Genomic DNA, 14,785 nt, shown 5'->3' on the forward strand with positions numbered 1-14,785 from the left:
AAAGTGGCAATAGCCATCAGAGAGGAAACTGGGTAAGGTGAGGATAGTAACAGCTTCAGCTGTTACATTTTAATCTGCTGCTGAGTCTGCCAGAGTCCCTGTTCTCAACCCTTTGTCTAAGACATTAGACCAGCTACTGAAAGGTTGTGCTATTGAACCAGTGCCCCAGTTCAATGCATTCAGTGCAGGCAAGTCCCTCTGAAGAGTGATCATCACCTAAGAGGAACCACCCATGTTTTCTGGAGTAATTCATTAGGAAAGTTAAAAGCCATCAGGTGTTCTCTCCAGTTAAGAAAATTTGAGCTGGGACTTGCTGGTGAAAAAGAATGTATATTTCAAATTAGGTGAATTTGAAATTGGATGGGATAAACAGAAGGCAAATATGTTAAATTTTGAATGCATTTTAAAAGTGGCTTAAGACTCAGACTGAGAGAATGAAAACCAAAGAATGTTATTTTCTTTATTTTTAACCTGAATTCTTCTCTGTGATTTAAGATGAGTGGACAAAAGACTTCCACAAATTGAAAGCATCAAAAAAGAGAGAAAGCAATCCCATTCCCTTGTGCTAAACAGACTTCTGTGCTGATTGCAATAAGGACAGAATTTTCTTCAGTTAGTTCTAGATGGGGATGCATTCTTACCTCACATGAAGGACATTAGGCTTCAAGAGGTTTTTTCAACTGTGATAGCTTTGATTCTAAAGTATGCGTGCTTCTACTTTGATGCTCAGTATGTGCAGTATATCCCTGTGCATCGGTAGGTTATTTCGCAGAGACTGGTGAACATGAGTTGTTCTCCTATGTTGATTATGTTCAGGATCCTGAAATGCTGAAACAAGTTTTGATCTGAGTGAGTGCAGGACTGAGCCCTTTCTTTTGTAGATGTACAGGTGGAAAGCCTAAGTGCTGTGAATTTCCGTAACTGCCCTACAATTGCAGTGCTCTTTAAGTCACTGATGCGTGGGTCTTTCTGTGTGAAATCAAAACAACTTGTATGTGTTCTCCTTGCTTACTCATACGTTTCTGGTGGCTTCATTCACTTAACCTTAATAATGTGAGCAGGATTTGATTCTGTATTGATTCTATATGTGATGTAGAATGTAAATATGTGATCTAGGTCTGAACTAACACAGCTGTGTTTTTAAAAGGAGCAATGTATTGTTCATACCCTCTTTGCTTATTGCTTATCAGGTTTACTAGAAAGCAGTACAAGGCTAAAACCTCATGAAGCTCAAAGCTACAGAAAGAAGGCATTGTGGGTTTCCTGGGTCTCCATTATTGTCACACTGGCTCTTGCAGTGGCTGCTTTCAGTGAGTATTGGGAATATTTTAAATCTTCACACCTCTTCCTTTTTTCTTTTTTTTTTTTTTTCTTTTGGGCTCTCAGAATTTCTCTCTTTGTGGAGGCTTTCTCATGTTTTTTCTTCGCGACTGCTAAAGAGGTTTCTTTCTAGACTGCCTGGGTCTGCATGGTGCTTATAAATTAGTAAAACTGTTGTTTTTTTCTGCAGAGGATAGGGTTGTTGAAGGTCGGAGAAAGAAACAGGAGATGTTGATTCCTGCTAGCATTTATGCATGTGGAACTGTTCATTTTACAGAACAGTGTAAAAATCATTATGCAGTGGGTTGCCTTTAACCAAAGAGGTCAAATATAACAAGTCTTAATCCACCTGGGATTTGTAGTGGGAATGCTATAATAAAGAATAGTGAATTGTAAGGGAGAAATATTTAATTTATCTGTATTACACTGACAGATACACTAATACAACACTAATCTGCAGGAGAAATACCAGTTTCTTTTTAAGCCAATGCTTTTCTTTACATTTCAAGACATTTGTCAGGTTTACCTTTACACAAAGAATTTGGAAAAAACCCCAAACAAACCCACTTTTATATGGAAAAAATGAAATTTATTTCTTTTATTTCAAAACACAAAAAAATGCTACATTGTGTAAATAAAGATATATTTTAGTTCAATGCAAATTTGTAAAATACCAACTTTATATCTTGGTCAATTAAGTAACACTGCATTACTGTAAGGACAAAAAGAAATAGGGAATCTGGAACAAAATCTTTGCAATGGCACATTCTCTGTTTAAAAGAAGGGAAAACCAGAAGTGACTGGATTTACGTGTTTATATAAACAAAAGGAAAGCTCTGTCTAGGAGACAAGACATCTAAGATGTCTCAAAACATCATTCTTCAGCTTGACAAAGACAGACTTGCATTATTTTTCTCTTTTTTTTTTTTTTGAAGCTGCAGCAGCATGTGTTTTATTATTCTAATCTGCAGTGTACGACCTGCTGCTGGAAGTTGGTGTCAGCTCCCAGGAGAGATTATTAGAATCTGACCAAATGGTCTCTGAAAACTCAGCATATATTACTCGGTGCGATTTATATAGAAACACAGGTAAACTATCTTGATTAAAAAAGAAGAGAAAAGGGAAGGAACACTTAAAAGCAGAATCTAACACTGTAAAGAATTTGAATGTTAAGAAGAAAGCCCGACATCTGAGTTTCCATTTTGTTCTGCTTCATGAAAATGCAATAGTCTGTCTTTGCTACTGAGGCAACATAAAAGTAAATACTGTGTTACAAAATAACTTTGTTACCTATTAACAATTATAATATTAACAATAATTTTATTTTACGTTTTAATTTGTCAGAGTTGCAAGATGTAAGTATAATACGGATAACTAAAACACTCCATTTCTCTTAAAAGGGTCTTTTTAAACATTTTATAAGATTAGTTAGGCTATCTGAAAGCTTTTATTTCCTGTTTTCCTTATTTGTGGCACCCTGGTAGTGTTTAGAAACCCTACCAAAAAAACCAGCAGAGAAGGTAGTCCCTGCCTGGATATACTGTGACTGCATACTCAGCTGGAGTGGATAGGTGTTGAACTACTGAAGTCAGCTGTTAGTAGTAGACTAATTATATGTTTTTGGAATGTATCTTTCCTCATGGTTTGAAGAGGCTAAATTTATGAAGAATAAAAGAGGAATCAGCACACGGATACATATTAAATCTGTATGGAATCTCTTAATAGTTAACTTACATGCCACAAAAGTATTGCCAGGGCTTTTGATATACTTAGTATTAAAACATTTTAATCTTTGAGGAAAATACAGTGATTCTTCTAGAATCACTTTGCTCCCCATGCAGTTCCAGCAGTTCTGCTCAGTTTATCATCTCACATTGGCTGCTCTCTTCCTTTGTGCTGTCCTTTTAGCAGGTTCCTCTAGCCAATCCATGAGTTGGGAGACATGCCAGGTGACCAGAGTTTGCTGCCTGTTTGATGTAAATGACTAGTTGTCACTTTGGGGTGTCTGACACTGCCAATTCTTTGCAAACACCTGCTATTTAAAGCATCCTGTTTCCGTTTTACTTTCTGTCTGTAATGGTAAAGTGTTAGCAATACAGCCCTGATGTTCCACTTCAGTGAAAAATGAGGACCTGCTGTGCTAATTGCCAGGCTACGCTGACTGATTCTCGCTACTCTTTCTGATTCCCCTGTACATTCTTTCTGTAAATTTCTGTTTTATCTTCTTATAGGCTTCAAAATACTTTCCTGCAAGTATATCTTATGGTGCTGCTTTTGCATCAGCACATGATATAGTAAAGATACTAGGCCGGGGAACTGACATTACTTGATAACTGTAGTTGAAGAAATGGAGGACACGGAGGGTAAGAAAAATATTAAGGGGAGTGATACCTGTGTGCGTGGTCTGTGTGGAGAGTGGGGAAGTGATTCAGGAGCCTCCTTTTCCAACCACGTTTGTTACTAGACTTCCTTTCCTTTTTTATGGTCTGCCCCCTGCCTTGAGTGCTGTAGCTTGATCACCCTCCCTCCTTTTAAGACTAGTCTAGTTGCTTCCAAAGCTGTATTTTTCTAGCATTAGAGTAAGTTGGAATGGTTTATCTTGACTGGTATGAGATACTTTCTTTTGGTGGGATTGTGATGATGCCCCAGCTGAACTCTGATCTTTCACTTGGTAATATTGAAAGAGATTGATAAGTCTTATGCTGATCTGAATACATAAAGTAGTTTCCCTATTAGGTAATGATCTATGGCACATGAGGTGTGAGATCCATTGATCTGAACTCCGTGTGTTAGACCTACTATTAAAAAGAACCTGTGTATAGTGTATTATAAAGGTGTATAAATTCAAATTATGATATACCTATATACATGTCATATATTTGCTACATAACAGGTATATGGTATGTATTCTCTCTGGGATGGGCTGTTTTGTGGCCTGAAATACTGGAACGCAGAATGTGAAATGCTGACGTATGCATCAAAATGTGTTTGGTCTCTTTAGGTTTGGAAATCTAAACTAGGCTAGGCTGGATATGGAGCAGAATGGCTGCTTAAGGGAAAATGAAATTGTCATCTTTCATTCACTAATATTGAGAAGTAGGACTTACACAGACCATAACAATCAGCTTTTTCCTTTAGCTGAAAAAACAGATTTCTTACTATCAGGTACTTAATATACTTAATTTTACTACAGAAATGCTGTAAAAGACCATTTGGAAGCTTCAGCTGCTCTCTCTAAACACAGCTTCTGCACTGTGTGGTAATCATCGTTGTCTCATTGGCACTGAATGCTGTTGAACATGTTGCTCTCCAGCATATAGTTGCACAAGGCTTCAGTAAAATCTTTATAGACTTAAATTTGTAAGATCCTTGAGGTCAGTGGAGCCCTATGGTATCGTCTTCAGTGGCTAAAAGTTAGGCTCGCTTAGCATCAGTTATGCATATTCTGACATTTGTGGTTTTGTGCAATACTTTTATGGTCAGATACTGAACAATGCCTGATGAATAAGTTAATTTCACTTTTCATTTCAATGCTGCCTGAAATATGCATGCTTGTAGAATTCTCATCAAGAGTGGATTTACATTTTTATCAATATATAGTCATAAACTGAGATTGGACATGATAAAAAATACTGAAATGAACATTAATTTATTCCTTAGCACCCCAAGTAAGTACTGGAATAATAATTTTAATATAATTGTTTCCGTTTTACAATAATACAAGAAAAGAATTACATCATAATATGAACATTTTTTTTTGCAACATATATATGTGTAGTATAAGGCTGCATTCTAAATCATTTCATAATTACAACTATAACTTCTTTCTGTAGCTGCAGTATTGTAGGTTCATACTGAACCTAGTTTCAGAATCATAATAGAGGATGAGGGACTATTACAAGTGGAATGGAACTTTGGTGTTTTGAAACCCATTATTCTTAGTTTCTTGACATTTATGTTAGTAAAACATAATTTTGAAAAATATACAAATATAGCTTTTGCTGTGTAGTTTAAGTTCTGCTCAAGCAGCTAATCTTTGATAATATTGTCAAAGCAGAAAACAAACTCTCATTCTGTCTGGTATTTCTCATCCAGTGTGGACTTGTGATTCACAGAAAGTAGCCTGTTCATTCATCTTCCTGATTTGATTAGCTAAAATTGTTTCACAGTGAATGGAGTAGTCATATCAATATATCAAAACAATGTATAGACCAAATTCTGCACTAAAATCTCTCTTTGTAGTCAGAGATTGAGTAAAGCTTTAGAATGTATGCCTTTGTAAATGTAAGCTTTGTAAAGGGCTTTCATGAGGCAGCCATTGAGATGGAACTTGCAGACAGCCTGTCCCAGTGCATGCCTGAATAGGCCCTGCATGCTAATGTATCACGGGAAGAGTTGACACTGGGCTCTCTGCAAAATGCTGGGGAAATAGCAGGCAGGTTGTCAAATCTGTCCTCATGGTTGCTTTAGAGATAGCTTGTTTTGGAATGGAATTGGTGTTTTGAAACCCATTATTCTTAGTTTCTTGACATTTATGTTAGTAAAACATAATTTTGAAAAATATACAAATATAGCTTTTGCTGTGTAGTTTAAGTTCTGCTCAAGCAGCTAATCTTTGATAATATTGTCAAAGCAGAAAACAAACTCTCATTCTGTCTGGTATTTCTCATCCAGTGTGGACTTGTGATTCACAGAAAGTAGCCTGTTCATTCATCTTCCTGATTTGATTAGCTAAAATTGTTTCACAGTGAATGGAGTAGTCATATCAATATATCAAAACAATGTATAGACCAAATTCTGCACTAAAATCTCTCTTTGTAGTCAGAGATTGAGTAAAGCTTTAGAATGTATGCCTTTGTAAATGTAAGCTTTGTAAAGGGCTTTCATGAGGCAGCCATTGAGATGGAACTTGCAGACAGCCTGTCCCAGTGCATGCCTGAATAGGCCCTGCATGCTAATGTATCACGGGAAGAGTTGACACTGGGCTCTCTGCAAAATGCTGGGGAAATAGCAGGCAGGTTGTCAAATCTGTCCTCATGGTTGCTTTAGAGATAGCTTGTTTTAGATCGCCACAGACATACTTGAGGGTTTAGCTTTATAGAAGTAACTGAAAACTTGAGTGCAACTAATAGGTCCATGATTTGAGGTCCTATCCTGGTAAGTGTTTAGTCTGTTGTGGTAAATATGCGCTGTTATTTTGAGAAGGTGAATTCTATTAATCTGTATAGTATTTCAGATGCAAACTTGGTAGATACAATTCTATAAGTGGGAGTATTTTATGGGATCAGCTATTGGCACATGGATAAGATATTACAAGTAAATGCAAAGAAACTGACATTCTGATTTTGGATACAAAATCATTTGTATTTCAAAATGAATTACTGAAAAATAATTTATTAAAGTGAGCTTCCACATACTGGGATTAGAGAGGTATTTTGTTTGAAATGCATGGTCCATACGATTAGAAATTTCAGGGTAGAAGTTGCTTTCAGATTAAAGCTTCATCCCAGTTCAGACTCTCTAACAGACAGATTCAAATGCCAACAAACCTTAGAAAGTATGGATCCAGGTCTACTTTCTTCATTGGAGTGACTAAATCAAGCCATAAAAATTCATTTTGGTTAGCTGTAGGACATGACTGCTGATTCTCCTCCCCTATTATGCTACTCCGGTCCACTGCAAATGGAGTTACATGGTACAAACATTGAGCAATTGAAGGTGTTATCCTCTGGATGCTCGGATGTGGATGTATTGATGTAATCTGTCACTCCTCATCTCAGGCATACTACTTAGACAACTGAGTTGGGGTGTGACTATATTAATTTATTGATGAATATATAATTTTTCCAGTGACCCATTCGTATTCTTGCTTGAAAAATTAAATATATGTGGGCTTTCCTTTATGTTTGCACAATACTTAGTATACCCTGGGCACAGCTGTGAATAATACTACTACTACTGATAAAGAATGTTGGTGAAGGTTCATGGTTCTGAGGCTCTTTAGTTTGGATATCCAATTCAACATTCTTCAAAGGTCACTGAATTTCAGACAAATGGCGGGCATTCAGAACTCAGGCCTGTTTTAGAGTGTCTTAGCTGTGTACCTAAACAGAATTTTCCAGGATCGCTGACCACATGAAAAGTCTTGGTCTTTGTGTTTTCTCTTCCAGAAGCTATACAGAATTGCATTTCTTACTCCTAAAGACCTGCGAGTATTTTTTTTTTTTTGCAGTAGAGCACATTAAATTTATTTAGAAAGTTACATTTCAAGTCACAATACCATGCAGACGCTTAAAACCAAGTAAAGGCTAAATACAGAATGGAACTGCTGTGTGATAGTATGTGGATCCCTCATTTTGCATATTTCTCAGGGCATTTAATTACATCAGTTACAAAAAGACAGATGCTTCAGGGCTGTAGTCTCACAGAAGTGTTAATGAAATATAAACTTTAAATTCTCAAGGTAGAGTTCTGATATTGGTGACACTTGTGCAACCCTATTGTCCTCGTTATAGCTGCGTCACTACAGTTGAAAACAGAGTTTGGTCCTAACCATGTTATACGTAAGAGCTAAAGGACAAAAAATCCATTGCCTGTGCAGCACTGGCAAAAGTTAGCCTTTTGTATAGGTCAGTCTGTACTTACTAACAGCAAAATGCAATTTTCATTCTCTGAAAATGAAATGAGAGGCCAGTAAGGGCCTGTCTTTTTTTAGGCATATGAAACTCTAAGTGACTTTCTTGGGAGGAGAAAATAGCATATGGATGTCAAGTTCAAGACTGATAGCTGTTGAACAGAAGTATAGGTCTAAAATCTGCAGTGCTTCACACGTCATGAAATCTTTTCCTTAGTTGGCAGGCAAAATGATGATAGAAGTCTGTGAAATGTAGAACAAGCTGTGTAATGATCTCTGTCTATGTATTTGAACGGTAAACAATTTAAAAAATTGTTGCTGTGGTGAAAGTTTATTAAAACAACTAAATTTGTGTTTAAATGCTAACCTTTAAAACATATGATCCTGTTGTATTTTTGCATTAGCAAATTGCAATTTAATCATTCCTTGTGCTAAGTAGTGGTTCCTTTCTCATGAGAGAAGATCATCTGAAAGAATTTTGAAATTAAAACAAGATGCTGATATTGAGAGGAAACTAGCACTATAACATCATTTCATGAAGAACGAGGAACACGCAAGTATGTTAAGTCTAGGCTATTTAGTGTAAAAATCATAATCACAATTCTTTCCTTTGTTATTTTTCCTTTCTGAGATTGTGGGGGTTTTTGTGCAAAAGTATGAAATAAGTCTGTGCAATATGTAGACTAGTAGGAACAATAACGCCCTTTAAATGAATTAACATCTATATTATATTACATAATTTATACCATATAAAATATATATAATATACATTTTCTAATGTATGTTATATTTATTTCATATCAGGAGATTTTAGACACTCAAAATTTGGTCTTCAGTTTTGCCATCAGATCTCTGCTAGGATTCCATTAAAGGCAACTTTGTGTTTGATGATTCAGAGGTTCCAACTATAAGAATACAGTTGTGTAGCAAGGTACAATATACAAATAAGTAAGAAATAACTAGGCGGTGTTAAGTAATTGGGCTGGTGTCATGGATCCTACTCATATCCCTGAGAGAATTATAGTGTGCCATTAGAGAGAAATGTAGGTAGAGGCTGAATTTTGCATATGGGGTAAAGAACTGAACACTTAATGGGGAGGGTTTTAGGCATGTCACTTGCCAATAACTGGGTGGTGTGGGAATGATGTGCCCCACAGCCATCCCTAGCCTGTAGTGGATGAAAACTGTGTATCTTGGCTAAAAGGAGACAAAAACAGTTAGAAGAGGGAGGAATATTAGGTTTATTGCATGTGATTGGTATTAACTGTTGTTCATAAAAAAACGTGTTTGACTTTTTCTGTATAAAATTGATTTTAAATGATCCTTTAGTACAAGTCTGAATTGCTGCTCTTGCTTTATTTGGTATATCACATAGATAAGTGGTTGTACATCTGCCCTTTGAAGGAACATGACTGCAGTCTTAAAAGTCAAATGTATTTTCAGTCAGTCGACGTAGCATCAGTTCCACAAAGTACTAACTCAGCTGTTGCAGGCTTACCTCTTGTGCAAAGGCATGAATCTGTTAACAGATTTCTTTGAATGCCTGATACACTAGTAGAACTTGATTTTCATAGCTCATGAGGAATTTTCTCTGCTCTCCCAATTTAAGAATGCGCTGCTTTGCTTATTGGCAAAGATGAACTTGTAATTCTTTGTATGTGGAGCAGAAAATCAAGAGTAATGAAAGAAAATGGATGTTTAATATTCATTGTACTGTATCACTTTATTGCTTGAAGTTTGTGAGGTTGCAAAGTACTACTGAATTAAAACAAACTTCTCGCGCAGCAGTGAAAGTGATGAAAATCAGAACACAGCTTTTTTTTCCTTAGGTTTTCTTTATTTCTGCCAGAAATTTTAAAATATTCATGTGTTTTAACTTAGTAGACAACAAAATAGAAACAACAAAATGTAAACTTGTACCTGATTTAAATTTTTTAATAACATTTATAACTGTATTCCTTTACTGGGGAGGTTGATAGTGCTTGGTGTTTACTTCTTGGCACTTACGCTCTGTGATTTTTCAGTAGCGGTGTTTGAGTTCCTTTAGCTGAAAGTTGAAGCTTGTTAGATTTTAATACTTTTTCAGTACAGAATTCTATTTGCAGATGACTCATCTTGTTTTGGTATGCCTGCACTGTAGGAGAAACTTAATAACAGTGAAATAATCACATAAATAATACCTGCTTCTTTACAATGCAATATAGCTCCCAGCAGATCTATACCATGTTGTGGTAGAACATACTGTTGGTTGGCTGACACGCATGCTTCCCTGTTGCCAGCTCTGGTGAAGCAATGATAGTGCTAGATGAGAAATGGGAGCATCTGAGAGACTGTGGATATATACAGAGTGGTAGAGAAAATCTGTTTTAACAGAGGGTGATGTTGCTTGAATAGGTGGCACTGCCCCTTCTGAGGTTAATAACCCAGTAATAACTGAAGGACACACTTGTTTCTGAAAATACCACCAGCAAGAGCATAAAACTTATGTCCTAGATACTCCTATTTGTTACATGCTATGACACTTTCTGAGAAAAAGCAAGTTAATACTGACCTTGTGAAAAATCCAGTTTGATAAATTAATCTACTATTTCATTTGAAAAAAATATTATTTATCATTGTAGGTGATAAACTATAATAGAACCCCAATATGCTCTGTTAAACAGCTGTGCTTGTCCACCGTAGTGGTATGCATTTCTGGCGCATTGTAAAATGATGCATGGGTGTGGTTTGATCAATCCGTTATTGTACCTTACTGAAAATATTACACAAATATTAGTCTAAAATAAAAATAGGTAAAAATACTGTGGGGTTGGGTTGTTTGGTGGTTTTGGGTGGTTTTTTTTTTGTTTTGTTTTGTTTGGTGTTTTTTTTTCCCCGTTGAGGGGATGGTACTTGGATGATAAGATCTCTATTTTGCATTCATAGATTTTGATATCCTGTCAAGCAACTGTAGTGTCAGTTGGTCAGGTCTGTCAGGTTGAAAGATTGGAAAACTGTGGTACATTGTATTAAAAGGGTGGTACAACCTGGTCAAATTAGTTTTGTTCAAATAAAGATTATCATAAGTCTTTGGTAAAGACTGAAACCAGAAGTTTCAGGCAAGGTAACTTTTAATAGACACTAACCTTCATTTGCAAACCAGCCTTCTCCAGAAAAACCATAAAAAGCTCCTAAGTATCTCTTCTGACTTTCCTGTATGACCCATTACCGTTCTTTTTTCTGTGGATGTGCAGAAAAAGGGACAGATAAGCTTAGCTTCAGAGTTAGAAGAAGCAGATTAGTCAGTGCTTAGTCAAAGAAGAGTGACCAGAAATAACCAGCTGGTATTTTTGCTAGACAGAAAAACTGCAGAGGAAGGGGGATAGTCTGACAAATACCGTAAAAATAGTTCAACAAGAGGCATCTGCCTTCCAGGAACTGCTGCAGAGTAAGTGGCTTTTGGTATTTGCCCGACGAACTCTGCCTTTCTGGAGAGAGCTCTAGGCCATTTTCATGCTAGGTGCGATGCTGAGAACATGAGTAAGATCTACTGCAGAACAGGATCCTCAGCTGAATCCTAAATGAAGATTTCTCATCAGATATGAAGACTGTTTATCTTCTGCTATTAAAGGTTATGCGTCAAGGAACTGTTTAAGTATAATGTATCTTTTCAATATATCAAGGTGAAGAAAATAGACCTCTAAGTGCATTGTCCTCAGATCACGTTTTTAATAAAACGTATCAATGGCCAAGGAATGACAGTATTTCCCCAGGCTCTGAAAAGAAAAATCTCAAATTTTAGAGGAAAGATTTATTATCGTTCAGTGGGAGATTTAATAGAATGGAAATGCAGCCTGCGGTGTCAGCTAGGATGTGTAGCTAGGGAAAATAGAAGTAGCTCCATGCCTTCCCATTCTGATAGGCCTGATAGACAACTTCTATTAAGGTATACTTGAAATGCTGAAGTCCAAATTAGAAAGGAGTTCCTTAGAAATAGAGTTTTGTGGAAACCATATAACTCTCTTTACCTTGAGTAAAAGAATGGTTTGTGATTCTTCCGTGATAAGAATGCCCTTTCAAAGCAACAAATGGCTTCAGATATTTAGTAACAGATTTGTGGTGTTTGGAACAGTTAAATTCACATTAAGTGTGAATTGAGTTAATCCTAGAAAAACGTTTCTAACAGTTCCATGGAAAACATAGGGCAGCGCCAAGTAACCAGCATCAGACCTGGCTAGCATTGTGGAAGCTAGTGACAAAACTGCTAGCGATTGCAGTGGTGGCAGATCGCTTCCTAACTACATGGCTAAGGAGTTACGAGAAAACTGCTAAACGGCACAAGAAAAAATAAGACAGCCCGTACTAGCGTTGCTTTGTGTTGATCAAATTGTATGTGTGTAAGTGCATGCTGCTGGGGATACAGAAAGGCAGATGAAAGGCATCGGTCTTAGTTGCTGTTTTCTAAGAGGACAAATGAGGGCTACATATATGTCTGGAGGATCATTGGGACAATGATCTGATGACAACTTGACAGACATCACTATTCTCTGACTTGCTGCTGTGGCTAACGTATCAGACTATAATGGTTAACTATGTGGAACTAATAGTACCCAAAAGAGCCAATTCGTTTGCCCATCTTTGTGGCACATTAGAAAGTAATAATAAACTGTCTCCTCTTCATTTAGCATGACTTGATATTTCTGTGTGTAATTAACTGCAACAAGAAAAGGAGAGATTGTTTAACAATTCTCTCTCTAGCCATGAAAAAATAGATCAGCAAATTAATTTTTACAGATTTTTAGTTAAGGAGGTAAAATTCCTAGTTATGTGCCTTTTACCATGTGAGTTCTGATTGTGTGAAACCGTGGTTACTGCTTGTGCATGTGTAAAAAGTACAGCTGATATTGAGATGTGGGCAGCAAATGGTCCAATTTTGTTATTTTGAATCCTGGTGAACAGTTGAGCAAACCCTACCCAAAGGGAGATTTCCTGTTACTCTCCCACTAAGGGATACTCATTGGGTTATCGTGTGTACATTTCCCTGCTGAGAAGCATCTGGTGGATGAAAACAAGACTTGGATTTAAGGGATAATGTTGCAAGTAATGTTTAATGGCTTATGGAATCTTTAGGCTTGAAATCTCCTAAATAGACTTAAAATAATTTATAGGGACAGATCTTCATTTGGAGTAAATGTGCATACATTTGTTGCCTTCCATGGGTTTATTTCAATTTGAAACAGATAAGCATCTGGCCCTAAAGCTTATGGCAAATTATAGGAGGAACTTACACTAGATGAGTTATTTTCAGGCTTATATCTCCTTCTAGCATTTTCTTGTTCTTTTGATAGTTACTCGTTTTGTCCCTCATTTTTGTGAGATAATATTTGCTTAAGGCAGCCTGTAATTTTCACAAGCATTTTTAAATGCTGAGGAAAAAAAGGTGAATTAACGCTAACTCAGATCCTGCTAGGTTCACAGACACCGGGCCAAGAATTAGTTCCAGGGACTATTCTAATCCTTGGCATAGCCCAAGCTTTCTTTGTAGCCTTGGGAAAATGATTTTACTGCTATAAGCTTGTTCTCCATCTGCACACATCAGGTTTTGATACGTGAAAAAGTAACTGAATTTTTCTGCCAAAAAATTGGAGTGTTTTGCTATATAATAGTTGACACGTTTATGTGTATCCCAAGTCTTCCATAGTCACAACATGCTCTGAATTTTTTATGTACAGTTCTAGGCAGGTATTGCAGGCTGCTTCATCTCAGTACTAGACTTACTGATTTGTAGGATAATTTCCATCATTTGTTGTGATTTATCTTGTGAAAGCTCTTTCAAAGTCAGAATTTTTAGTGCTGTAATTCTTGTGATTGAACGTGTTTAGATGTATTTGACTTCTTGTTGCCTGGGCAGTAGTAACTTTACAGTTGAGTGATGTGTTTTGGGTTGCTGGGTTTTGAGGAATGTGGCATTACTCTTGTTTGTATTTTGGTGATGCAGTTAGCCCGCTTGCTGCTGGCCTGGAACAGAGTAAAGGCCCTGCTAGACTATTAAGAGGACAGGATTGTGCAGTTGCGTATGGTGGTGGCTGTTGGAATAGCTTCACATTGTGCAGTGCCTCTCGAGGTTCGTGAAGTACTTAGGGACTTGGCCCTTTTTCTTTTTTTTTTTCTTCTTTTTTTTTCCCTCCCTTTTGTAGATGGTAGAGAAATGTAAATGCTATTAACATTTGTTTTTCAGTGCTGGGAAAGTTGTGTTTCTTCTGTTTCTTTGAGTAACCATTTTCATTGGTCGGGTAGATGTTGGAAAGAACTTTTTACAACTTAACATTGCTGTCAAATGAGTACCATTGAGAAATAAAAGAAGATGAGAGAACACTAGGAAATAACCTGCCTTGAATTCTAAGTGCATGAAGTTTTTTGAGATCAAGGAAGAGATACTTTTGGAGGATGGCAGTTTAAAAAATTTTAAAGTGCCTTTTGAGCAGCAGGTAAGATGGTTTTAACCATTGACAGTTGTCAGGAACACATTAGTGAGGCCTTGACTTTCAAGAAAGAACCTATTTTTTTTAGCTGTATGTTTGACCCGATGTTCAGTGTAACTTTTCATGTCAGCACAAGTGTGATGTTACTTTTTGCAGAGCTATGCTAGGTTTGTTGCATGTACTTTTATTTTTTTTTGGGAAAACTGAGCCTGAGGTTTTGAAAATAGGAGTTTTTTGTAACAAAGCTCAGCACTCCACAGTTCAAAAGTAAGGTTTGAAAGCTGCATCAAAAATGCAGTTGGATTCCATGAGGTTATGAAATGTTTTCTCCTTTATTTTTTTTCTTCTTCACTTTTTTTTTTTTTTTTTC

General features: G+C 36.7%; 1 protein-coding gene across 1 annotated transcript in view; it reads left to right on the forward strand.

Annotated features, from left to right (window-relative positions):
- Positions 1-722: 722 nt before the first annotated feature.
- The window catches only part of TMEM163 (transmembrane protein 163), a 125,047-nt gene continuing 110,984 nt past the window's right edge, over positions 723-14,785 (forward strand). Inside the window, exons 1-2 of the mRNA XM_019472197.1 lie at positions 723-756; positions 1,191-1,310. Of these exons, the coding sequence (XP_019327742.1) occupies positions 723-756; positions 1,191-1,310 (154 nt within the window). The remainder of the gene's footprint in view (positions 757-1,190; positions 1,311-14,785) is intronic.

The sequence above is a fragment of the Aptenodytes forsteri genome, unplaced genomic scaffold (assembly GCF_000699145.1).
Source record: "Aptenodytes forsteri isolate BGI_AS27 unplaced genomic scaffold, ASM69914v1 Scaffold11, whole genome shotgun sequence".
NCBI classification, from domain to species: Eukaryota; Metazoa; Chordata; class Aves; order Sphenisciformes; family Spheniscidae; genus Aptenodytes; species Aptenodytes forsteri.